This window comes from Salvia splendens, chromosome 15 (assembly GCF_004379255.2).
Source record: "Salvia splendens isolate huo1 chromosome 15, SspV2, whole genome shotgun sequence".
In the NCBI taxonomy this organism is placed as follows: domain Eukaryota; kingdom Viridiplantae; phylum Streptophyta; class Magnoliopsida; order Lamiales; family Lamiaceae; genus Salvia; species Salvia splendens.
The window spans coordinates 3,544,743-3,568,320 of record NC_056046.1 but is presented as its reverse complement, the minus strand read 5'-3'; the positions used below and the strand labels follow the sequence as shown (position 1 = coordinate 3,568,320).

General features: G+C 37.7%; 6 protein-coding genes and 1 pseudogene across 6 annotated transcripts; 5 read left to right on the top strand and 2 right to left on the bottom strand.

The window, feature by feature from the left end:
- Positions 1-439: 439 nt before the first annotated feature.
- On the top strand, positions 440-3,528 carry LOC121769276 (ubiquitin-conjugating enzyme E2 4-like). The gene is made up of 7 exons (XM_042166021.1): positions 440-608; positions 1,595-1,661; positions 1,864-1,943; positions 2,310-2,424; positions 2,705-2,757; positions 2,919-3,047; positions 3,148-3,528. Exons 2-7 carry the CDS (start codon positions 1,618-1,620, stop codon positions 3,282-3,284), a joined length of 558 nt encoding a protein of 185 aa, XP_042021955.1. The 5' UTR covers positions 440-608; positions 1,595-1,617; the 3' UTR covers positions 3,285-3,528.
- A 978-nt stretch (positions 3,529-4,506) lies between these two features.
- LOC121768669 (probable leucine-rich repeat receptor-like protein kinase At1g68400) lies at positions 4,507-5,375 on the top strand. Its single transcript, XM_042165214.1, has 2 exons — positions 4,507-5,200; positions 5,293-5,375. The coding sequence occupies exons 1-2, from the start codon at positions 4,507-4,509 to the stop codon at positions 5,373-5,375; spliced, it is 777 nt and encodes a 258-aa protein (XP_042021148.1).
- A 76-nt stretch (positions 5,376-5,451) lies between these two features.
- On the top strand, positions 5,452-5,712 carry LOC121767856 (probable inactive receptor kinase At5g16590). Its single transcript, XM_042164183.1, has one exon. It carries the CDS (start codon positions 5,452-5,454, stop codon positions 5,710-5,712), a length of 261 nt encoding a protein of 86 aa, XP_042020117.1.
- A 99-nt stretch (positions 5,713-5,811) lies between these two features.
- Positions 5,812-6,590, top strand: LOC121767855 (annotated as a pseudogene).
- A 3,215-nt stretch (positions 6,591-9,805) lies between these two features.
- On the top strand, positions 9,806-11,775 carry LOC121769322 (RING-H2 finger protein ATL46-like). Its single transcript, XM_042166091.1, has one exon. It carries the CDS (start codon positions 10,430-10,432, stop codon positions 11,540-11,542), a length of 1,113 nt encoding a protein of 370 aa, XP_042022025.1. The 5' UTR covers positions 9,806-10,429; the 3' UTR covers positions 11,543-11,775.
- A 2,280-nt stretch (positions 11,776-14,055) lies between these two features.
- Positions 14,056-14,475, bottom strand: LOC121768668. Its single transcript, XM_042165213.1, has one exon. The coding sequence runs from the start codon at positions 14,473-14,475 to the stop codon at positions 14,056-14,058; it is 420 nt and encodes a 139-aa protein (XP_042021147.1).
- Positions 14,476-18,993: 4,518 nt separating this feature from the next.
- On the bottom strand, positions 18,994-22,151 carry LOC121766551. The gene is made up of 7 exons (XM_042162810.1): positions 21,858-22,151; positions 21,700-21,780; positions 21,408-21,584; positions 20,362-20,532; positions 20,053-20,265; positions 19,891-19,979; positions 18,994-19,812 (listed from the first exon to the last, which is right to left on the bottom strand). Exons 1-7 carry the CDS (start codon positions 21,943-21,945, stop codon positions 19,102-19,104), a joined length of 1,530 nt encoding a protein of 509 aa, XP_042018744.1. The 5' UTR covers positions 21,946-22,151; the 3' UTR covers positions 18,994-19,101.
- Between the last annotated feature and the right edge of the window lie 1,427 nt (positions 22,152-23,578).

The window sequence follows — 23,578 nt, the reverse complement described above, 5'->3', positions numbered from 1 at the left end:
AAATAAAGTTTTAGTAACTAATGCTTAGATTGAAAAATAAACCAACTATAATATATAATGAAAGAAACGTTTATAACATAAATTCTTGTTTGATACATAATAAACATATGAGTATGTATATTTATGTATAACTAGTATTACTTGTTAACAATTGGTATATATTATATTTGCATAGCTATATATTATTTGAAATCAAATTATATATTGTATTAATGCTTGTTTATTTATATATTTTGAGTTTAATAGTATTATACCAAATATGTATCTAAAATTATATACTCAAATATATAAATGCTACGGTATTCCGGTTCGACCAGTGGTTGGACCAGTCCGACCCGTTGAACCGTGAACCGATAGCTTCACCAGTTCGCTTATCGATCCGATTTTTAAAACATGGCTCCTCACCGACTCAGTACGTGAACGTGGAACCTGAATACCTAAATCTTATGAAACATAGAATTTTTATAGTGGTTGTGCAACACCCAATTTAATAATGTCGACATATGCCCTTCATATCTCATCATCACATTTCTAGCTTATTCAACACACCGCAGGCCTTAAAATTTAATCTTGATCTACTGGTCCTGTTGTTCTATCTCTTCTCTTGGGTTAGTTTTGAGTGTTAATTTCTGCTAATTAATGGTTGGAAATGCGATGATTTAGGATTGTGGGATTCTTGATTTTTCGATCTTAGAGTGTGATTAGATGTTTTTGATGTTGTTTGGGTTTAATGGTGACGTGGGCTCTTGAGATTTTGAACTTTTCCCCCTTTTTCTGATGATTAGTTACAGAAATTCTGTGCTGAACGTTTTGCCCTGTTTTGGGGGAATCTTTTGCTATGGTAATTGAAGATTTGTGCAAGTTAGAGAATGCAGATGTTAACTTAATCAGCTTTAACTGCAAAAAAATTGAAAAAGTTTCCCACTTGATAAAGGCTATGAGAATTGCTGCATTGGAATAACTGAATAGTTGAGTTAGTAAGTATAGATGCCATTGAGTTTCTAGAAATCAAAGCCAGTAACATAGTTGAAATGGAAACCTTACAATCTAAAACTCATAAAACGTCGTTGTTCTAGTGCTAGAGATTGTTGTGTTGAATGATTTTGGAGTTTTTGGTACTCCATCATCCATAGTATATGCCAGAGAGGCTGTTGATACGCTTTATTTAGTATTGCTAGGAATCATCTCTCGAAATGTCTGAAGTTTTAGGAAATTTGACAGTTCATGAGATATGGATCTTTTATTTATAGTTTCAGTGCTCTTAATTGCAATTGCAAGGTGGAGATTCCACCAAACTGCAGATGTCTCAAGCTCTTTCTTCTCACGATGCAAAATTAATTAGCTAGCGCTTTCTAGTTTCGTTGTTTTCTACTGGCAAATGGTCTTCTAATTAAGTTGGAGTTTAGTTTTTTAAGTAGTAATAGATATCTATATGTTGCTTTCTCAAACCTGCAATTCAAGGTTTTGTTTCTAGAAAATTCTGCAAGACATTAGCATGAATTTGTGATGGTTCCATTCTTTTTTCACTCTTTACTATTCTTTCTTGAAGTTGTAAACTTTTTAAATCTGTTTTCACATTTTCCTTGTTTTGCAGTCGAAGGATAGCTCTTAGACAAAATGTCTTCTCCCAGCAAAAGGCGTGACATGGATGTCATGAAATTGTAAGTGGTTTTTGGATAGTTTCTCTACTTCTAACAACCATCTCTACGGTTATCCAGTTCGTGTTCACCATTCTGATTGACCAACAATAGATTAATATTTCCCTCTTCACGTTGCATTCATCGGAGATATCTATAGTTTGGAGGTTGTAGCTAATAATGGGAACTCGGAATTCTTTTACCTAACCTAATGTTTCTGTTGTAGAATGATGAGTGACTACACCGTGGAGCCCATAAATGATGGCATCAACGAGTTCAATGTGGAATTTCATGGCCCAAAAGAAAGTAATGCCACCCTACTTTAGCATGCGATCGCTTCCATTTGATATGACTTCATTTTCTACACTTGAGAGTTTTGTTATCGTGTTGGCGATATTGTTTAAATATTTGTCACTTTCATTTTCTGATTTCTATCCTTTTATGAACAACCTAATTGACAATATCACAACTAGATTAAATTTTTATTCACAATATTTTTTGTTTGTTGCTTATACTTCTCAGTGCATAACTTTACTCTGTTTGGCCTTCTTGGAAGTGATTATTAGTTCATGTAGACGCTTTTGGTACATAAATCATTGACTGATTATGGATAATTTTGGAGTTCCGATAAAATTGATCACAAGTTTGAGGAGGGTGGTATTGCGATTGTAGGTCTGTACGAAGGTGGAGTTTGGAAAGTTCGCGTGGAACTTCCAGATGCTTATCCTTACAAATCTCCTTCGATTGGGTTCGTCAACAAAATCTTCCACCCCAATGTTGACGAGCTGTAAGTTCCCATGCGTTTTTCGTTGAAGCTGTTTCAGAGGAATATAAGCCTCTTCCTGCTAACTTTCAATCACGGAACTGCCTTTTGATGCATGTGAACAATTCGGATGTGGATACGCAAAAAGTTACTTAGTGGTTCTGTTATTATATACACTAACTTTGGCACTTGGAGAGTATACCTGAAATCTATTTATCATGGAGTATCATTTAATTTTATGACCCTTTAGCAGCTGTTTCATGTACATTTATCATGTTTATCTGTTCAAATATTTGGATGATAGGTCGGGTTCGGTATGCTTGGATGTCATCAACCAGTCGTGGAGTCCAATGTATGGTAAGCTCAAATCAGTTGATTACAGATCCCGACATTTACAAATTCGGGCTCCATCACTTTAAAATCCCAGCTCCATTGCTGTTTCACGACTATATTTGTATCGAATTATTTCACGAGACCGACATTTGCATTGGCTTAACAAAATGTATATCCATATGCAGATCTGTTGAATGTTTTCGAGGTTTTCCTCCCCCAGCTTCTACTCTATCCTAACCCTTCGGACCCACTCAACGGTGATGCCGCATCTCTGATGATGAAAGACAAAGAGCAATACGACCAAAAAGTCAAAGGTACGTCCTTTCACTCTGCCTCAAAAGGAGAATGCCCGTAAATGGTGAGTTGCTATTGCTACACATAAATTTCTCACAATTGTTTTCTCGCGTGATCCAGAGTATTGTGACCGGTATGCAAAGAAGCATCAAGGTGATGATAATAGCGCGAGTGGCGAGGAAGTGAGTGACAACGAGGCCTACAGCGACGGGCGGAGCGAAAGCGAGGACGAAGTGACAGGGCATGGGGATCCTTAGGAGGCAAAACTGGTGATCCATTGTTTTGTTATAATTAAATGTATCATGAATGGTTACTATAGCATAGAGTAGGGGAGTTGAGCAGCTCTAGTGTGCAGGTGGTATGAATATCCATTTGAGTTCCAAATTTCTAGTTTATTACTCAAGTTGGATGTAATGCTTGCACAATCAGACTTACTTGTTACTGTCTGATGTTGGCTTGTATCTATCTATGTTTTTAATTACAGCGTCTATTAGTGTGAAAGATTTGGACATTTGCAGGTGGAAAGATGCCCTTTTTCGGCAAGAATTTGCAGGTGTAAAATGGCATCAGCAACCATACGTGCTACACTTGATGACGGATTCAAACTCTGAATACCTCAGTTGTTTATATGATTAATTGGAAAAAAAGTACTAGTAATTGTATGCATCATGCACCCCTTCGGTTTGGCCAGAAACTAAACCGGCGGTTTTGGTTTTTGAACCGCAACTGTCCTTGATGGGTCTAAATAAACACAATCTGGGATCCGTGGTTAAATCAGAATCGCCGGTTCAAATTGGAACAAACTAGCGGTGTTGGTTTTTGAATCATAATCGTCCTTGATGGGCCTAACCTGAACCGGCTCTAATATTTTTGAACTAGAAAATATTGTGAAAATTGTGGAACATCGTTGAATAGTCCGAAACAAAACTAAAAAAACCCCCAATTATGAACCAGACAATGGATTATCTATTCAAAATCGGAACAATAAAATATGTTATCTTGCCCGATTATTGAAAACTTAAACCGGTGATTTTTGAACTTGACCGACTGTAGTTCCACCATTGAAATCGTGAACCGGCTATTCTAAAACCCCAATAAACTATATATCACCTCTATCAATCCAATCACCACAAATCCTATTTGAGAATGAATCAAACCAAATAATTTAACCAACAATTCGGTCCCAAACCAATAAACACAAACACAACAACCGAACCAACCAAGTACTATATTTGTTCAACTACGATGATTACTAAATGAATGAGGCTGAAAACATCGTTATCGTAGTTCCCATTTGAGAAATCAAGAATCAACACTAACTGAATCAAGCATCTCTCGCCGGCACCTTAATTAATTCCAACACGATCTGCATGGACTCTTCTTCCTCAGACTCGATCAAAGTCTTGGCAAACTCCGCAATGCTATTCACATCATCTTCTCTCTCCTTCTTCATCCTCATCTTTTTCACGTTCACACACCATGAAGCAATTCCCACTCGCAGTTACGTTTCTTCTTCTTCTTCTTCTTCTTCTCCTGCAGCTGGCGAAATCAGAGGAGAATCTAGTGAGAGATTCCCTCCTCGATTTCTTCTCCAAACTCTCCAACAACAACAACAACACCATCTCCGGCTGGAACTCCACCTCCGACCCCTGCACCGCCAAATGGCGCGGCGTCACGTGCGATAAACACCTCCTCCACGTCCAGAAAATCAACCTCGCCGGCGTCTTCGACCCCAGAACCCTCTGCCTCTCCCAATCCCTCTCCCACTCCCTCTCCATCATCATCGTCGCCGGAAATTCCCTCCGCTCTTCGCAGAATTTTCCCGCCATCTCCAACTGCTCCGCCCTCACTTACCTAGATATATCTTCCAACAACATTTCCGCATCCTTGCCCGATCTCTCACGAATGAACGCCCTCACCCCGTTCCTAGCTCAACAAAACAACTTCTCCGGCGAGATACCGGACCTCGATTTCACGCGTTTCCGCGTCTTCAACGTCTCCCACAACCGCCTCTCCGGCCTCATCCCGGTCGGAGCGCGTGGCTTACCGCCGGGAAGCTTTTTAGACAATCCAGAGCTCTGCGGCCCTCCGCTGACGGAAAATTGCTCTTCGGCTGCGGCAGCTGAGTCAGCTCCCAACGCGCCTCCGCCTCCGCCGCAGGTAAAAAATGAAGGTCTCACAAATAAACAGATTCTGGTGTACATGGGATACGTGGCGATTGCCTTCGTCGCGGTGTTACTCGTCCTCATATGGCTGCGGAAGAAGGCGAAAAAGTCGAGGCAAGGCGAAGATGCTGGCGTGGAAAGCGTGATCAAGCCGGCGGCGGAGGTGAAGGAGGGAAGAAATGAGTATTCGAGCGCGGAGAGTGGGCAGATGTCGGCCTCGGCCTCGTTGATGGTGGTGGTGAGCGGGGAGGGGAACGGGATGAGGTTCGACGGGCTTCTGAAGGCGCCCGCGGAGCTTCTGGGGAGAGGGAGCCATGGGAGTGTGTACAAGGTTGTCTGTGAGGATCATGGGATGGTTCTTGCAGTGAAGAGGATTAAGGATTGGCAGATTTCAAGTGGTGAGTTTAGGCAGAGGATGAAGAGGCTTAATCAGGTGAAACACACCCATGTTATGCCTGCTGTTGCCTATTATAGTTCTGGACAGGAGAAGCTCATTGTGTATGAGTTTCAGCAGAATTGAAATCTCTTCAATCACAATCATGGTAGGAAGCTTCTCCCTTCCCAGTTTCTTGATTGGGATAAAGTAACTGTTTTTGTTTAATATGATCACGATTTGTTGAAAATGATAGGAACAAGCAGTAACAGACAGCCGCCGGACTGGACTAGCAGGCTGTCTATTGCTGCTACGATAGCTGACGCGTTAGCGTACATGCACGAAGAGCTACAGTACGATCGGATCCCTCACGGAAATCTTAAATCATCCAACATTCTGTTGAACAAGAATATGGAGCCCAGCATCAGCGAATATGGGCTATGGGCTGATGCTCGACCAGGGCCAGGACCAAAAGGGCGGCATTCTTGCGAATGGCGCCCTTCAGGAGGCTCAGGATGACTACAAGGCTATATTCAAGGTAGACAGTTACGCGTTTGGGCTGGTTCTGCTCGAGCTGCTCACGGGGAGGATGGTTCTCATTGAGGGCTTGGACCTGGCGACCTGGGTGGTGGCCGTGGTCAGGGAGGAGTGGACGGTGGAGGTGTTCGATAAGGACTTGATGCGGGAGTGTATCAATGAGGAGAGGATGGTGCGTTTGCTGCGGATTGCCATCAAGTGTGTGGCTAAACCCCCTGAGGCGCGACCGAGTATGAGACAGGTGGCGCTTGCGATTGGCTCCTTGAGGGAGGAGGACAAGAGGTCTCTTGACGTCTCGGACCTCTCCGTGACTAGATCTTTTGCTGGTCTATAGTTTCATCACAACCTAAAGATGGTAGTAGACAAATTTATAACGTGGAATCATTTGTTAATGTTTGCTTGTTCTTAGATCAAGTTAGTATCATGATTTAATCTAATAAAGTATAGGAAATGTCTTGGTTTTTTAATTGTAAGTGTAGGGATCAGACTACCCGGATTCACTAATTACCGAGACCTCTTTGGTCTTGTACTAGATAGCTCAGTCAAACTATCAACCAAGCGACTGATTTACAAAGAATCTTAGCCATTACAACAGTAGCTAAATATCTCGGCCATGCAATCTTCAATCGAAAGCATCTTAAACCCACCGAGAACCTGCACACTTGAACACTCAGTTAGTAACACAAGACAAGATCCTCTCGGATCTAAACAAGTAATACAGAAAACAAGAGAGAAATCAAAGGAATCACATAGATCTAGTAGCTATGGCTCAGCCACCCGCTAACAGTACAGACCTATTCACCAAAACCACGATCCAAGGGAGCAACGTTGAATCCAACCGTGCAACTCTTCACACACCACGGATTACAACCCCAAACCACTCCACTACACTTGATCTATTCACTCTCGGAACCACACTTCATAAGAAACCTCTCAACAAGAAACCCTAGTTTCTCCAAAACCCAAGCAACCGAACTAGTTGCTTTCTCCCACACACACACGTTTTATCACTCAAATATTCATGAAAAAACTGTAGTGAATCAACGGGAGAATCATCGGAGAAGAAGAACACACAAGAGAAACTTAATCGCCAGAGAGCAGAGAGAGAAGTGAGAGAAACAGAATGTGAGGCGGTGAGGGGAGTGGGAGGGGTGTATATCATCCGGATAAACGGGCTAGGGCAAAACATAAGTCCTAACAATCTTGGCCAAAATTAATTTCCAGGCCCAAATAATAATCCACCATACAACAGCCTATATAATCATTAGTAAGCTCCTCAATTTGATGCAACAACATTATCGTCTTTTTGAGTTTTTATTTGGATTGCATTTTACAAGATTAAGGTATTATTTGGCTAGAAAACATAAGTTTTAAGTTTGTTGTTGGAAGCAAAATAATCATTACATTGGAAAAATATTACTAATAGGGCAATAATGGTTTATGTGGCTTAAAATAACCTAATAATCTAGTGGAATTGTCTTTTTCTTTTTTGACTGGAGTTGTTTTTGGAAATAATTATCCAGGCTCAACTTTTCTCTATATAAGTGGAAATAGAGTTTATTGATTACTATTTCACCATCATTTTAGTTTTGGCATATACTACTACTATTTTTTTCCATTTTCAACAAAACATTATTCCATAATTAACGAAATATTAGTTGAATGTCACTTTTTATCACCTACTACTAAGCCAACATAATGCGCATTTACTAGCAAATTGAGTGGTTGCAAAAGGTTTCATCGTCACAACCTAAAGATTTAATTTAATTATTAAAATAATTATGCAATCCCGTCAAGAATGTGATTGAATATAAAAATTAAGTAACGAGAAAAAGAGGTGTATTTATTTATATTCCATGGTTGTTCATATATGCGATCCACTATTTATTGTAGTTGTTCATATATATCAATCAAATAGAAAAGTATCTCTAAAACTGTTTTATATTGACATCCAACTTCGAAAATAAATATCGAATTCAAATCATTCACGCAAACACCGATATGAATATACACTACTAGCTCATTTATGATAATTTGACTATAAATATTTTTTTGTGAACATAATGAATTATTGACTAACTTTTCACCAAATCATCATCAACATGACATGTATATATGAAACAAAATAAACACCAACAAAAAATAGTAGTAGTAGTATTTGTAAAACTTTTTGGCCATGTGGTTTCCTCCTTTGTTTCTTGTGACCTAATTCATTGTATCAATTGTGTTGTCCAATTTTGAACACAATGCTTACATATCAAATTGCCTTTAAATTAAAGATTAATTATAGAGGTGGAATTGACCATCCCTTAAGTCATTCCAACCCTATATTAATGACGGACAAGACAAGCAATGTGTTTAACCACAAGCTTTCAAGAAATCTTACATAAGCCTACTAGCAAATTAACATACCAATTAAATAAAAAAAAAGACGAAGTCTTTTGCAACACACTTCATTGCGAGACGAGTTAAGATTCGATCTGAATATATTTAACTCAAATATGAGTTTGAGTTAAAATGTTGACTCATTTTGTGAGTTTCAACTCGTGAAATTCTCATATTTTGTGTGTTAAAGTAAAATAGCAAGTATGATAATAATTTTAAGAAAATTTTGTTCGATCTATTATCGCTCATGCCTCATGTATATTATCCAACTTGGTGTATCATTATATTATAGCTTCGATTATACTTTGGATGAGGTTTAAGATTTAATTTTCTAATTTGCTATGGCTATTGATGATATCTTATAGTATTTGAGTAAGATGCAAACGTGTTTTAAAATAAGTTTAAATTAAACTGAAATTTAGAGCTGATCGAAACAAAAAGCTAGATTTAAATTGACAAAGATATTGAATACATTAAAAAAATGTTAGTATTTCATCTTTGCCAATTCAAGCAATTCAACATAACATTATAGAGCCAGATTAAATAGAGATGTGTAATGTTTAAATTCTATTTTTTTCAAAATAAAACAAAATTTAAAATTTTCTGATAAGATCAAGTTCAAATTTTCTGGTCAAATAAATACTCCCTCCGTCCCACATAATTTAGGACACTTTGATCGGGCACGAGTTTTAAGAAATATAATGAAAAGTGAGTTGAAAAAGTTAGTGGAATGTGGGTCCTACTTTTAAATATTAGTTTTATAATTAAATGTGAGTAGGAATGAGTTAGTGGAATGTGAGGTCCACTACCAAAAATGGTAAAAGTTAGGTCAAATTATGTGGGACGGCTCAAAATGAAAAACTAGGTCAAATTATGTGGGACGGAGGAAGTAGTTGAGTGTAATAAATTTTCTTTACCCTCTCAAAAAGAAAGTGTCGTAAATATCAGCTCAAAAAATCTCAGGTAACCGCTAACTTCAAGTCATTAACTAAGCCTTGAAACTGCAAATCAGCAAATTGATGGAGCCAGATAGATACCAGCTTCCACCAGTCAACCTCTTTCACTCTAATAATTGACACTTTTAAACCAGCGTCTGGAAGAAGGAAAATTGATCTGGCACGAACACTGGCTCTAAACGCCCACATTTCAAGGCCGGCCATATGAGGAGTTTTGTCGGCTTACCATTGACCACCAAAATCCACGCGCCGTAGCGGCGCGTGCACTCAGGCAAAAGTGTGAATCTTTATCTTTTTTCTTTTGAAAGTGAAAGAAAAAATTAAAATGGTGTCTTTTTTAAGCTAAATCATTTACTTTGAAAACTAGTGACGACCCCTTTATCTTTCCATTTTGGTTTCTCCCTCCATTCGCTTGTGTGAAATTCACACGCACTCGCCTCTGTCACTGCGCATTCTAATTTTTATTTTGGCACATATCCTGTTATAGATGAATTGCAATTATATAAATTCAGACCAAATCTTGGCTGTATATCAATATTTATGAGTAAAGATTTGTTTGAAGGTAAGAGAGAGAGAGAAAGGGGAGAGAGCATAATAAAAGGGGTGTGAGATTCCAAGGGGAAAGCTTAGTCTTTAGGGTTTTGCTGGAGCTGCAAGAAGCGGGTCCATTTCTATTATACATATAAAGGGGTTTGTCTTCTTCAGCATCAAGGTAGGTGAAGCTTCAATATGTGTATGTATAAAGCTACTGGTGTCGTCATATTTTCGTATTATTGAACAACCAGTTCTTTATTAGCTTTAGCCCACCTGCTGCCTGAAATCATATTTGAGTTTTGTTTTGTTTTGTTTTTTATTTTGAATTTTTTGTTGCATAAAATTGGGAGCTGTACAAGTTGAGGTTTGTGGTGGTGGGGGATGTGTGATGTTCAGACACTGAGTGGGATTTTTTTTGTGAGAATGTTGAGGTGGTTTGTCCCAAAATAGAAATGCAAGGGCAAAGATGGGTTTCTGGGCAGGTTGCTCACTCCCATTTGAAAAATTCTTGGATTAACCGTCAAATCAGTCAAAAAGATGGAGTCTTGGCAAACCCCCCTCCGTTTGTTCTTGCACCACCTTCATCTTATGTTGATAGCCACAAGGAATCTGGGACAAGAATCAGCCCTGCTGTTCTGTTCATTATAGTCATCTTAGCTGTGCTCTTTTTCATATCTGGTCTGCTCCACTTGCTTGTGAGATTCCTCACCAAGAACCCCTCCTCGTCTCAGTCCAGTCGGAATGTCGAATCCTCCACCTCTGATGCCCTTCAGAGGCAGCTGCAGCAGCTCTTCCATTTGCATGACTCTGGCTTGGATCAGGCTTTTATAGACGCGTTGCCTGTGTTTTCGTACAAGGAGGTTGTGGGTCCGAAGGAGCCGTTTGATTGTGCAGTTTGCTTGTGTGAGTTTGCAGAGACTGATCAGCTGAGGTTGCTTCCTATGTGTAGCCATGCCTTTCATTTGAGCTGTATTGACACCTGGCTTTTGTCGAATTCCTCTTGCCCTCTTTGTAGGGGGACACTTTTCAACCCTGGGTTCTCGATAGAGAATCCAATGTTTGATTATGATGACTTCAGGGAGGAGGATGGCTGCCCTGGCTATGGTGATAATGGATTCTCTCTTACTCAGAAGAGGGTGGAGATCGAGGAGGTTGCTACGGAGAAGGGCGTCTTTCCTGTTAGGCTTGGGAAGTTTCGAAAATTGGATGAAACCGAAGTGGGAGAAAGCATAGGAGAGTCTAGCAGCAGTAGATTGGATGCTAGAAGGTGTTACTCACTGGGTTCCTATCAGTATGTAGTTGGTGATGCTAGCCTTAAGGTGGCCTTGAGCCAAGAACGAGCAAAGCTTGTCAGAGGGGCCGGGCAGGCCACTAATGCTCCGGCCGATGAAAACACGGATGGCAAGAAGATAAGTATTGGAACAAAGACTGATAGCTACTCTGTTTCCAAGATTTGGTTGTGGTCGAAGAAGGGGAAGTTTGCAAGCTCCTCGGGAGCCCACTTGGAGAGTTCGTCGCCACCAAACCTCGACTTATCCTGGATGCATAGAGGCGAAGGCGTGTGAAAGGTCTTTTTTATTTTTTGATTCATCATCCATCATCAGTGAAATGGCAGTTGCTTGGCTTACTTTTGCTATGACAAAAATTAGTTGCATGATTGGAAAGAATTTGGTATAGCTATATAATGAATCAGAGTCTCCTATCAGTTTTAGGTTATCTTTTATATATTTTGTGCTTTCATATATATGCCATTTGGATCTTGTTGTTACAATCTGATGCTGTTCATATTTTGTTTTTTTCTTGTTTGGACATATCTTAGATGCATCGTTTGGGAAAACTCGTTACTTGTGGCATGATTGCATAGTTGCATTACCTTTCTAGGTCGTCTCACAATAATCGAATAACTCATAAATCACCATATTTCTTTTCATATGATTGGATTGGAATGATTGAATGAGATATCAGGATTAGACATGAACCATGTTTAGTTAGAAAGCTGTCTTGATCTGGAAAAATCTCCACATAGTAGTATGCATTTCATTTAACATCATATCTCCCTACCCTCATCGAGAGCTGAACTTCGTACCAACGATTGTGTAAAAGCACCATCTTCCTTCTCATAGCAAAAGCTTTTGTGCCTTGTGTCAGTCGACGAAATTGCTGCACTTTCTTTAAAGATCTTGATTCTTGGATTCACAAAAGTTTGTAGGAAGTTCATGGAGAATTCATGTGTGCTTTTAGACTTGGTCTTGACCTGCTAAAGTTGGTAGCTATTTGCATCACTCCACTTTGGTTTAGTAAATTTATTCTATTCTTTTGCCTTTTGATTATGTGCTGTTGTTTAGCCCTTTATGTATGTGGAGTTGTTTTCCTTTTGATTGGGACCATTTGGTGGGATCCATGAAAAGAGTTGTCTGAGGCAATTTCTAGTGATAAGAGCTTCTTTTTGTATGTTCAAAACTTCTTTTTTGTGGCCACTTTGCATTGGGGCCATGGTTTAGTGCCCTTTGTTTTTCAACTTTGATAGGATTGCTACTTTTGTTTTGGCCCAAAGACATATAAAAACAATATATTATTATCCTTGTCATTCAACTTGTGAATACATTGCTAGTTGGATGGTAGTACATGCTAACTCATGCTTTATAAATACTCTTATTACAATTTTGAAGAATTTACAAAATGTTTCTCTTATACTCCCACCAAGTTTGTGCAATTATTGCTTTATTAGCTACTTATAAAGAGTGAAATTTGTATTTAATAAAAAATACACTCCTTATATTATCCTCATAGTAATTCATATTTACAAAAGTACCTACTCATGGTCCTGACACATTCTTGATGAACAATGGAGTACTATCAATTATAATATGCATAATATATTACAAATTGGTCTTAGAAATTTAAATAAAGGAGGATATTGTAATACGTTTAAGAGATTTTTGTCAAGTGTAATTGTTTTGAAGTCATCTTCCGTCTGTCCTATTATGCTCATTTTGATATAGTTTCTTTGGCTTAAGAAGTATTCTTGGACTTGGCATTTTTTTTGTCTATTTTTAAAAATATAAATGAATGATTCATTATTTTCTTCGAGTCTATTGTTATTCTGATTTCCGATTTGTTGGTTAAGGTTAGCGTCGTACTAACTTATCTGCTTTTTTTTTGCGTAATGCAGTCGCATATCTTAGATGGTTTCTAACTACATTGGTGGTTAGGAAAAAAAATTTATGAAATGACTTGTGAATCTTGTGATTAATTGAATTAATCCACTAGTTTTTATACATGAGTGCCTGATTGTGGTGTGATTAGTTGTTGTACATTAATATTTTCTTATAACATAAATTAGTCCTTTGCAGTGTGTAGAAGACATCATTTACCAATCACACAACTAATCTGCACGTCCCTTTTAATCAAAGGCACAAGCAATCAAGGGAATATTCTGTTATTTTAGTAGTTGTTAGTAACTAATTACGAAATTTATCGATTTAAGTATCCAATATTCAAGTACAAGGCATTTAAAAATTTCAGAAAAAGTGTACAAGATGTGGAGGTTGATCTAGTAGAGAAGTTTGCATGTGTGTGTCTAGACGATTTTGTATATATTATACTCAGAAATTATTTGGATTGTAATTTTAAAATCACGTATTTATGAAAATCATTATAAGTTTAATATTATAATTACTTTTTTCATATTTTCAAATACAAATCTATCAGAATTCATATTCAGGCTTTCGGTTAATCCATTTCTGGATATGTAGAGTAACATGGAGTATAGCTTATGAATTACTTGTGTTAATGAACTTTATTTAACCACTTCGAGAAATTAAATTTTCATTTTCGTCAGTTTTATTTATTTTTTAGAACATCAATCCAAATAATTGGGCTGAACAAAATTGAACCTCGAAATTGCAGTGCAGAATCAGCACCATATTTTTCCAAATCCTCAAAAATTCTCAAAACCCAACCCCAAAACTACGAATATAATTACGAATCCATTAATTTCAAATGATTTATCAAAGAATAAATTCTTCTGATCAATTAAAAATGCCGCACCGATCACCGCGCATCCCGCACGTGGCCGTCACGTGCCGCCGTGGATCGGGAGTTTCTGCCCCGGAATCGCCGAATAACGCGACGAGAAGTCTCGGAAATGAGCGGATCCTTCTGTTTCGAAGTTGAGCGAATAGCTCATGGGATCGTACCGGCATCTCGCAGTCCTCGACCGGCCGCCGGTCTGATTAAACCGGCGGATGAAAGTCTTCCATCTCGGACCGGCGACGAGCTCCGACCATTCGCGCACGCTTTTCAGCGCCTCCACGCCCTGTCCCCACCAGTTCCGGCTAATCACCTCGCTCTCTCCTGAAGACGGCGGGATCCGCTCGAACCGCCGCGATCTGAAGCACGGGAAGCTGAAGAAGCAGCATCCGCGGCGGAAGAATGCGGCGTCGCGTAGATCGTTGGGGTAATCGTCGTCATTTCTGAGAAATTCAGGTTGCGCCATTGAATAAGCGAATCAAATTCAAAAGGGGAAACGTAATTGAGAGGAAAGAGGATTGCAGAAGAATTCGCATATGCAAATTCTTCACGTAATCTCGGGTTTGCATATAGATTGATCGATTTCGGGGATTTGCAAACCCTAATTGTATTTATTTTCCCCTCTTTCTCATTTGATTGCATTTGGTATATAAGCGTGAGGTTTTCATGTTAGTTTGGTGCGTAACGATAAAAATAGACGGACGGCTGAAACCCAATTTTAGAGCATCAACAATGGCGCCCGTCCCGACGGAATTCCGACCGGCGGACGTCCGCCAATGTGCATGGTATGCACGGATACGGAATTCCGAGGACACCGCAGTTCCGCAGCGTTACACGGAATTCCGTCGCAACAGGCGTGCGGACGTCTGCCATTGCGTTGACTCCCACGGACGTCCGCGCGGAATTCCCGTTTATTGCATTAATTTTTTTTTAATTGTGGGAAGTCCTTGGGGATGTCCGTCACTGTGCAGTGGGAAGTACTTATGACGTGTCAGTGCAGTGGGATGTCCGTATGACGTGGCATGAGGTGTTTTTGGAAATTTCGCCGGAAATTTCACGCCACTGCTGATGCTCTAACTGTATACAGTATACCTAGCCAACTAACTGCCAGCTAGGATAATGCATCCCCCCTTAATGGTTGTTATTAGGGTATAAGTAACGGGTCTCGCTGCGTCCCGTCCGGCCAGAACGAGCCAGCGAGACCACGTTGCTAGTGTGGGATGGGATGGGCAGCGCACTAGAGAGAAAGTGGCAGATCGCCATGCATTGCTCCTGATACAATGGGTGATGTTGTTCCCCTGTTGGATGCGCGAGCGAGCAACATTTTTCCTGCTTTTTAAATTAAAATGATCAATTTTTGTATTGCCGTTGGTAATGATCAAATGACTGATTTGGATACTAAAAGTGGTTTGAGCCCGTCTAGTCAGTCATGTTACTATCAAATTTTGGCCGAATATCTAGACTTGTAAATTTAAGCTCAATTTATACCCCTAACCATAAACTGGTCAGTATGGTTCAAATCAAATAGAGAAATTATGATCCAGGTGGACTATAAGGGATATACACTTGTTCAACGATCAATCTTTTGTGTGGTGTCTATAGACGTGCATCTTAATTTTCGAGTTTTTCAAAGCACGTTCATTCTTGACGGATTATTTAACGATGATTGAATATTTTGATGAGGCTATACAATGAACTAGATTGATCGACTCAATTATGTTAATGTGTCGGATTGTGGTTGTACACAGATGTACTAAACGAACGTAATCGAAAATGCACCAACCATAAATGGACAAAATTAATCGATCATCTATTAGACGGAATACAAGAAAGAGCAATTAAAACATAGATTGCATCAGGACATCAAGAATATAATAGCTAATCTTGTTGTTATAGTATAACAAATTGATTTCATCAATAATAATAATAGAATTAATTATATTTTATCTAAATAATGGAATACAAACTCGTACTATTATTTTAGCTGTTACTAATTATATGGACTGATTTTGTGGGTTATGGGCCTTGGACGGGCTCATGTTCTTTCAATTTCAAGCGAATCAGGTTGGCCCAAAATAAAAGTATAGGCTATAAAAACGATAATTATATATTCCGATAAAGAAAAATGAATGGAAAGAAAAGAAAATGAAAAATAAAAAGAAAAATAGAAGAAAGTGCTTATTTTGATAACCGATGCTGATTTGTAAAGAAAAAATACGATGTCGTTTAAGAGGTGCATGGACCAATTTGTCCACAACAAGAATTCCGTTCGAGTCTGAATAATTGCAAAAAATATCAAAATTGTAGTATTAGGGAATGATTTTAAACTTGTGGAATTGCTAAATTGAAGTTCATGATTTTTTCTCCAGTATAGTATATATCTTTATTAGTTTATCTATGTCATTAATACTACATTTTTCCTCGAAACTACCGAAATATTAGAATGTGTTTTTCTTTTTTCTTTTTCTGTAGACACATTTTTAGAAGATTAAAACATTGCAATAGAAAAATGTTGTGAATAACATCATCAAGGTTTGAACAGCAGAATGTAGACTTTGACCAAGAAGTTATGTTTAACACTTTTTTTCTCAACTGACTTTTAAGGATAATGCTATAATTCTTTTTCAAATTTTGGGATTTGCAACAACTTCTTATTCTAATTATCATACAATTTTAGGACTTGAGAAAATAAATTAAACAGTGACAAGCGTGCTAATATAGGTTCTCTAAAGTTACAATTGAGAAATAAAAATACAAAATATCATTGTTAAAATATAAGTGTGTCGGTATTGCCTAACTATGATAGTGCTAAATTTCTTGAAATTATGTTAAACGTTTCCTACGCATTGTTTTACCAAAACCAAACAGAATGAGTATATATTTGAAATTTTGAATTGTAAACCTTGGACTGAAATATAGTCAATTATAATTGTTGTTGGGCAATATCACCAAGTCCACGAGTAAAATTTTCAGACTTATATAGGCTGTATCTTTCTGATAATAGTAAAATTTTTGAAAAATTAAATTCCTTATTCGGTTGGATCATACTCAAATTGCAATATTATAATATGGAATAAGTGTAACAACATATCACATGTACCTAATATTGACCCCACATGTATGTTCTTTAATTTGAGACGAACAACATTTGTGTTTTCATTTCATTCTCTCTCATAAATGGAACAGACATCCACTGACAATATCTTTTAAGTTTGCATTGGTAAAATTTGTAAATGCAATTTTTGAAATTATATGGAATACTTCTCTATATAATATAGTATCAGTTGTCTTCATGTATCTATATTATTTCAATGTTTGATATATACGAAAAAACGTACAAATTAAAAATAAGATCCAAAATTTTGAAAAGTAATCTTGAATTCGTGCATGATGATAAATCGCCAAAACGTGTTTGAATTGGGCACTTTTGCAGTTCCAATTTTCCAAGTCAAAAACTCCACATATAAATCCTTCACACTATATATAAACAACCTCCCCATGCACTTATTCACAAACTAAAACATCATTTGCTTTCTCATTTGCATCAAAATTCTCAATAATATTTCACAAATCACAATCAGTAGAAAATGTATAAGGCCAACAACCCTAAACCATGTTTCTCTTCTCTCTTGATTCTCTTCTTGATATTCACTATGAATAATGTTCAATCACGCCCTATCCACCATATTCATCACGAAGAAGCGCCTCCCTCTCCGGTCACTGGCCATGGAGGCGATGAAATCACGACCATCTTTGCTAATATCAAGGACTCTGGTCCAAGCCCGGGCGAGGGACATTCTTACACTACCGGCTCGCATCATTAGTACTAAAAGCAATGCTTATCGATGATTATGTACACCTTGTTATTTTTCCTATTAATGTTCATCGTTTTTTAATTTTTTATATAGCATTTATTTTGGGAATTCTATGTAAATTTTTTTATTTCTTCATCTGGGAGTGATTTGATGTATCAGTTTAGCATGCATCAGGGGATTTTGTATTTTTGTTTAGTTTGTCAATTGATTGAAAGTAGGAACTTGGGTAGCTTGTAGAGCAATAGACTATGCTTGAAAGGTTCTCTTGTTTATTCATTTATTATATAAATTTGCAACTTTCATCAAATCTCTCTTCTCTTCTTTGTATTTTATGAGTACTTAATTAATTATTTATACTCCCTTCGTACTCAAAAAATAGAAACATTTGAAACGACACAGGTTTTAATGCACAATTGGTAAAGTAATTGAGAGGAAAATAAAAATGAGTAAAATAAGAGAGATGAAGAGAAAAAGTAGTGAAAGTAGAGTTAGTGAATTGTGAGGTCCATGTCCTAAAATAGAAAGATTCTAAAGTTTCTATTTTTAAGAAACAACCCCAAAATGAAAATAGTTGCTATTTTTAAAAAACGGAGGGAGTAATTTTTTTAGTATTTATGATAAGGAAGTGGTGCAATTGAGAACTATCTTAGAATAAGAACATGGGAGCTTATTAGTTGGATGCACAAAATATATTAGTTGGTGACATGAATTATATCAATTGACAACTAATAAGTTTTAAAGTTCTCATTTTAAGATAGTTCTCAGTTGAACCACTCTTTATGCCAATCCATCCATTTGACACGTGTACTTAAATGAAATCAAGCATGAAGAAATCATAAGACCATTTTTTATCGATAAACTAACAGAAATTTAAATGTCACGTCACCATGGACTCAAACTCACCACAATGTCAGATATTACCCCATCATCACTAGAACAACACACTATTTTTGGAAATGTGTTATTTGAATGGGACATCAAAAAGAATAAGTCATAGGGTATAAAACATAATTCAATCCACCAATGGACTATCTCAAAAGTTAAGCATGGCTGCATTTGTCAGAACAAAAGAAATCCAGTATATGAAAACCCCCACGCCAATATATATCATCATTAGCTTCAGGGAACAACTTTTTCCAAAAACATTAAAAAAAGTGAAATGAGACAACTGAAGAAAAGAACATTTGTTTCATACCATAATACTATCATATCATCATTACTTCTATACATTGTGAACCAAGTGTTCAACATTGTTAAGATCAAACAACACAACTTAGCTAGTATCCATAGGAGGAATAGCTCATGTAGTTATATCTCGACCTCACATTGTTGCCGTCGTAGGCCGGATCGGTGTAGTCGACGGCCTTGATCACCATCGCCTCCCGCCGCCCCTCCTGCTCCTGGACCGCCCCGAACACAATCTCATTCGTCTCGCAGTTCTGCTGCTCATAGTACGTCTGAGGGCTGGCCGGCCGGTGCTTCTGGTGATGCTGATGAGACTGAAGCTGCGGCTGCTGATACTCGTGTCCGTGGTCGTTCCATTGGTTGTAGTAGGGTCGGCCCTGCTTCGACAGTCTCATCTTTTCCGCGTCCTTGTAAGGGTAGTTCTTGCGTGGCGTGGGCTCTCTCGCCTCGAGCGGAGGCGGCTCGTCCTCGTGTGGCACCACGAAGCTCTCTTGCACGGGCCACGCGCCTCCGTGCCTTGACTGGTATTGGTGGTGGTGGTGTTGTTGGTGTTGGTAGGCCGGCATGTGGTTTATGACGACGGGCTTCTTCTTGAATCCCGAAAATAGTCCGCCGAAGAGCTCGGCTACGGAGGATCCAGTGTGGACGACGAGCTTCCCGAGCGAAGTGAATAGTCCGTCCTCTTGCTTGTCGTACTCGTCTTCGGTCGGAATCAGGGGCGGCAAGACGGATTTCGCGTGTGGGGCCTGCCTCTGGTACGGTGCTGGGGGCACGCCCGTCGCATAAGGCTTCGGCTCCTTAGGCTAGAAGGTCATTCGACAACGTCAATTTTTATGATGTTTAACTCATATACGACAAGTGATCGGGATAAGTTCACTTACATTGTCGTACGAAAGCATAGAAGCGACTCGACGTTGCAACAAGGCCAGCATGTAACCAAAGAAGCAAGCAGCAGCAAGCACTGCTATTCCTGAAATGATTCATTCAAACATGTCACACCGTTGTCGAATTCGAGTAACGAGAGGCTGGAAAACGAAATCTACCTAAATCGAGATTGTTGTCTTCCTCGTGGGAGCAATCGTGCTCGTGGAGTTGGATCTCTCGTATTGCTTGGTTCCCTCTATCTATGACCAACAGAGAGCAGGTACTTCCAACGTAGACCAAATCAAAATCATCCGAGAACCTCGCGTCTTCACTTGGTCCGTCTATATGTCCTCCTCCCCGGCCTGACTTACCACCCGCAATCGTCACAACTCCTGCACGAAGTAAACCAGCAATGTTCGGATATCTGCACGAGTACATTGACTGACTTCAAGTGCACTCAATTGATGGTAAGGCTTGTTATATTTTACCAGAATCGCTGATCTTCCTGATCGCCATATTCATCGTGTCAGCAACGTATATATTGCCACTGTCGTCAACAGTAAGCCCTCTAGGATGGTTCAGTCTTGCATGCCTCAGCTTCCCGTCTACATGCCCGTTGTACCCTTCAGCTGATCCGGCCAGCAACTTAGGCCGACTATCTGTAACGAGCCAATCATCAAGAAAGGGAACAACCGAGCTATAAATCAATGGTTTGCACAAACGTTATAAGGAAAAAACTGCATAAACCTTCACGAAAAGGGAGCTAAACTGCTAAATTACGTTGAAGAATGGATTCTTGATCAAGTTCATCAATTGAGCATTGGATTTTTTATCAGAAACAGAAGCTCGAGCCATGGAATCTAAGACTAATGCCATGAATAAACAACTCGACCAAATCTAGAAACGTGTAGACTACACAGAATCAAGGCGTGTCGAAAGGAATTATTCTTTGTACAAGACAGAAGCTCGAGGTGTGATATCAAAGACTAATGACACACAAGCTAGAAACGCGTAAACTAGACGAAATCATGGCGTGTTGAAAGGAATCATTCTTTATATAAGATGCAAAGCTAGTTTAGGACAACATAAACTACAAAATGAATCTCAGGAAGAGATTAAAGCAGCATTCAAGTCGCCTAATAACACAAAACTAAGCTATAAAAGAAAAGCACAAGAAGCTAACAAATTTATGAAAAGAGAATCAAATCCAAAGGAAAAAGAAGTAGAGAGCCCCAAAAAAGAGCCTTGCTCTCAGCAAAAGCAAGATATAGAGGCAAAACGAATAAAGTCATCATAAACAAAATTACAAAGTAATAAGAGTAATCTCCAAGAAAAGAATTCATTCAACTAAAACCTCTGAGTTCTAACAACCAAATATCACAACTTTAACCTCAAATGCAACACATGAAGTAATCACAAGCAATACCAAACCATCAACTGAAACCCCAGAGCCCCAAATTCAGACATTATAGTCAAAGATTGAAACTTTGTCAACAAGCAACTGAATTTAAGACCATGGTAGCAAGAAACTCACATCGAGATAAAGGGGTTGGGACCTTGTAAATGTTGCTGTTGAGGGAGTCCAATATGAGAACCTCCTCATCCGGTGAGATCTCCACCGTGTATGGCTCAATTCCATGCTTGCTCCCATCAAACACTGTCTCAACCGTGTATCCACCTTCAAATTTCATCATTGAGCGGCTAGAGGTAGCTACAATCACACGACCCCACAATGAGAGAGAGAGAGAGAGAGGAGAGAGAGGCAGCTATTAATAATTAATTCTTGAAAAATCTTGAAAATGTGGGTGGATGAAGAGAAACCATACAGGTTTTGATGGCTGATTTGAGCGACCACAGCCGCTTGAAAATGGTGGAGACAACCTTTGTCACAACCCCACCAACGATTTCTAAAAAAATTACAAGAAATTCAAGAATTGGTTAAAAAAGATCATAATCATTAAGTAGTGGAGAGAGTGTTCCTCACTTGTAGCGGGTGAAGCAGAAACTGAGGAGCATCCAGCAAGAAAAATTAGGAGAATCACAGCAAGAACGAAGCAATTCTTTCTTCCCATTTCACCTTTGCTTAGCAAAAAAAAACAGAGAAATTCAAGAAAATGTGGAGGGCAGATTTCTACATTCCTCCCCTTTTTATATTGTACTCATTGTGATGTACTTTCCATGAGTCACAAAAGAGAGCATGAGGTGACTGAAGAATGAGGAGAGAGAGAGAGGGTGAAGCAATGAAAAGGTGGTCTTAACAATTATTTAATCAAACTTTGCTAATGAAGCAGAGATTTTCACAGTATTAAAGCAGTAGGTGAACTTATTAAAGCCCTATCACATAAGACATATGCTGTTTTTTTTGTCTTAACAGTCTCAAACAACTCTGTCTCATGTAGTATCTTTCTTTTTAGGAGATTAAATAAAATTTGAAAATTTAAAAAACAATATATATACGTCGTAACAAAGTTGAATCGTATTTTTTTTATGAGTATCTAAATTATTTTGAGTCATTTTTTTATATATAAAAAATATATTATCACTTTTATTTTTCTTTTATCTCCTATTTAATTCACGCTTATCTTTTCATTTTATTTTCTCTCATCTCTTCTACTACTTTATTCTTTTCCTGTTTTATGTTATTTTTATTTAATTTCAATGTTTAATTAGTACTAGTACTATTAAAATTTCTATGTTACTCATTGAATAGACATGTAAGTGAATAAGAAACAATTTGTTAGTATAAAGTTTAACATGTAATCAGTTTTTAGTGTCTGTAACTGTGATCGGCCGATTTTTCATTTGTATTTTAAAATAAAATTACTAAAATATTAGGGAAAAAGCTTGCAACTTACACGTTAATGTTGCTTATGTAAGAAGTCAAGTACAACTAGTGTTGGCTTTGGCACGTATTTGTGTATGTTGGAATGGATAACCACATGAATAAATTATTACTAATATTTTTTAAATTTATTAGTAAAATTATAAGAAAAATAATTTCTTAACATGTCATTATACCCTCCTTTTTAAAAATATAGTACTAGTATTTTTTATATCAAATTCTACTATACCCATTTTTTTCATAATTATATTTCATATTATAAATAATGTTTGGATTGAGATGAATCAATTAAGATCCAATCTCTAGAAATAGAATCATAGAATCAAATCTATCAATATAAATTTTAAAATTAAAATTTTCTTATACGGTGATTTTTTTAGAATGTCAACTCGATTTATTAATACTTTTCCATTAGAATCGAAATTATTAACGGAAACTACGTAGTTTATTCTTAAAAAGCAAATTATATATGTTGATTGTAGTTCATGCAAATCTTACATAGTAGTAATAATGTTTAAATTATTTGCATGATTATAGGACAATAAATTGAATTGGTTATCAAATATATTAGATTTATTTGTTTTTTCAAAAATCAACACAGAATATCAAAAATTTCAATATTAACTAAAACAGAAAATAACATAAAATTACTAATTAAACCTTATAATGACAGAGTTTGGTTATTAATTAAAATATTTCAAAGCAAGTTTCGATGTTGAAATTCAGACATAACACTACTGAAAAATATAAAATTATCATGTAGCAAAATTATACCAAAAAAATGATATTATTCGATGAAAAAAGTCGATCGTTATAGACTTATGATAATGTTTGGGCACTATATAATAGACTTGTGATAATGT

Excerpts from the sequence above, each read along its gene's own strand:
- LOC121769276 (XM_042166021.1), top strand. The coding sequence starts at position 1,618 with ATGTCTTCTCCCAGCAAAAGGCGTGACATGGATGTCATGAAATT. Across the intron at positions 1,944-2,309 it reads ATTTCATGGCCCAAAAGAAA|GTCTGTACGAAGGTGGAGTT; the intron begins GTAATGCCACCC and ends TTGCGATTGTAG. Across the intron at positions 2,425-2,704 it reads CACCCCAATGTTGACGAGCT|GTCGGGTTCGGTATGCTTGG; the intron begins GTAAGTTCCCAT and ends TTTGGATGATAG.
- LOC121768669 (XM_042165214.1), top strand. The coding sequence starts at position 4,507 with ATGAAGCAATTCCCACTCGCAGTTACGTTTCTTCTTCTTCTTCTTCTT. Across the intron at positions 5,201-5,292 it reads GCCGCAGGTAAAAAATGAAG|GCGAAAAAGTCGAGGCAAGG; the intron begins GTCTCACAAATA and ends CTGCGGAAGAAG.
- LOC121767856 (XM_042164183.1), top strand. The coding sequence starts at position 5,452 with ATGAGGTTCGACGGGCTTCTGAAGGCGCCCGCGGAGCTTCTGGGGAGA.
- LOC121769322 (XM_042166091.1), top strand. The coding sequence starts at position 10,430 with ATGCAAGGGCAAAGATGGGTTTCTGGGCAGGTTGCTCACTCCCATTTG.
- LOC121768668 (XM_042165213.1), bottom strand. The coding sequence starts at position 14,475 with ATGGCGCAACCTGAATTTCTCAGAAATGACGACGATTACCCCAACGAT.
- LOC121766551 (XM_042162810.1), bottom strand. The coding sequence starts at position 21,945 with ATGGGAAGAAAGAATTGCTTCGTTCTTGCTGTGATTCTCCTAATTTTT. Across the intron at positions 21,781-21,857 it reads TTCTGCTTCACCCGCTACAA|AAATCGTTGGTGGGGTTGTG; the intron begins GTGAGGAACACT and ends TAATTTTTTTAG. Across the intron at positions 20,266-20,361 it reads CAGGAAGATCAGCGATTCTG|GAGTTGTGACGATTGCGGGT; the intron begins GTAAAATATAAC and ends TACTTCGTGCAG.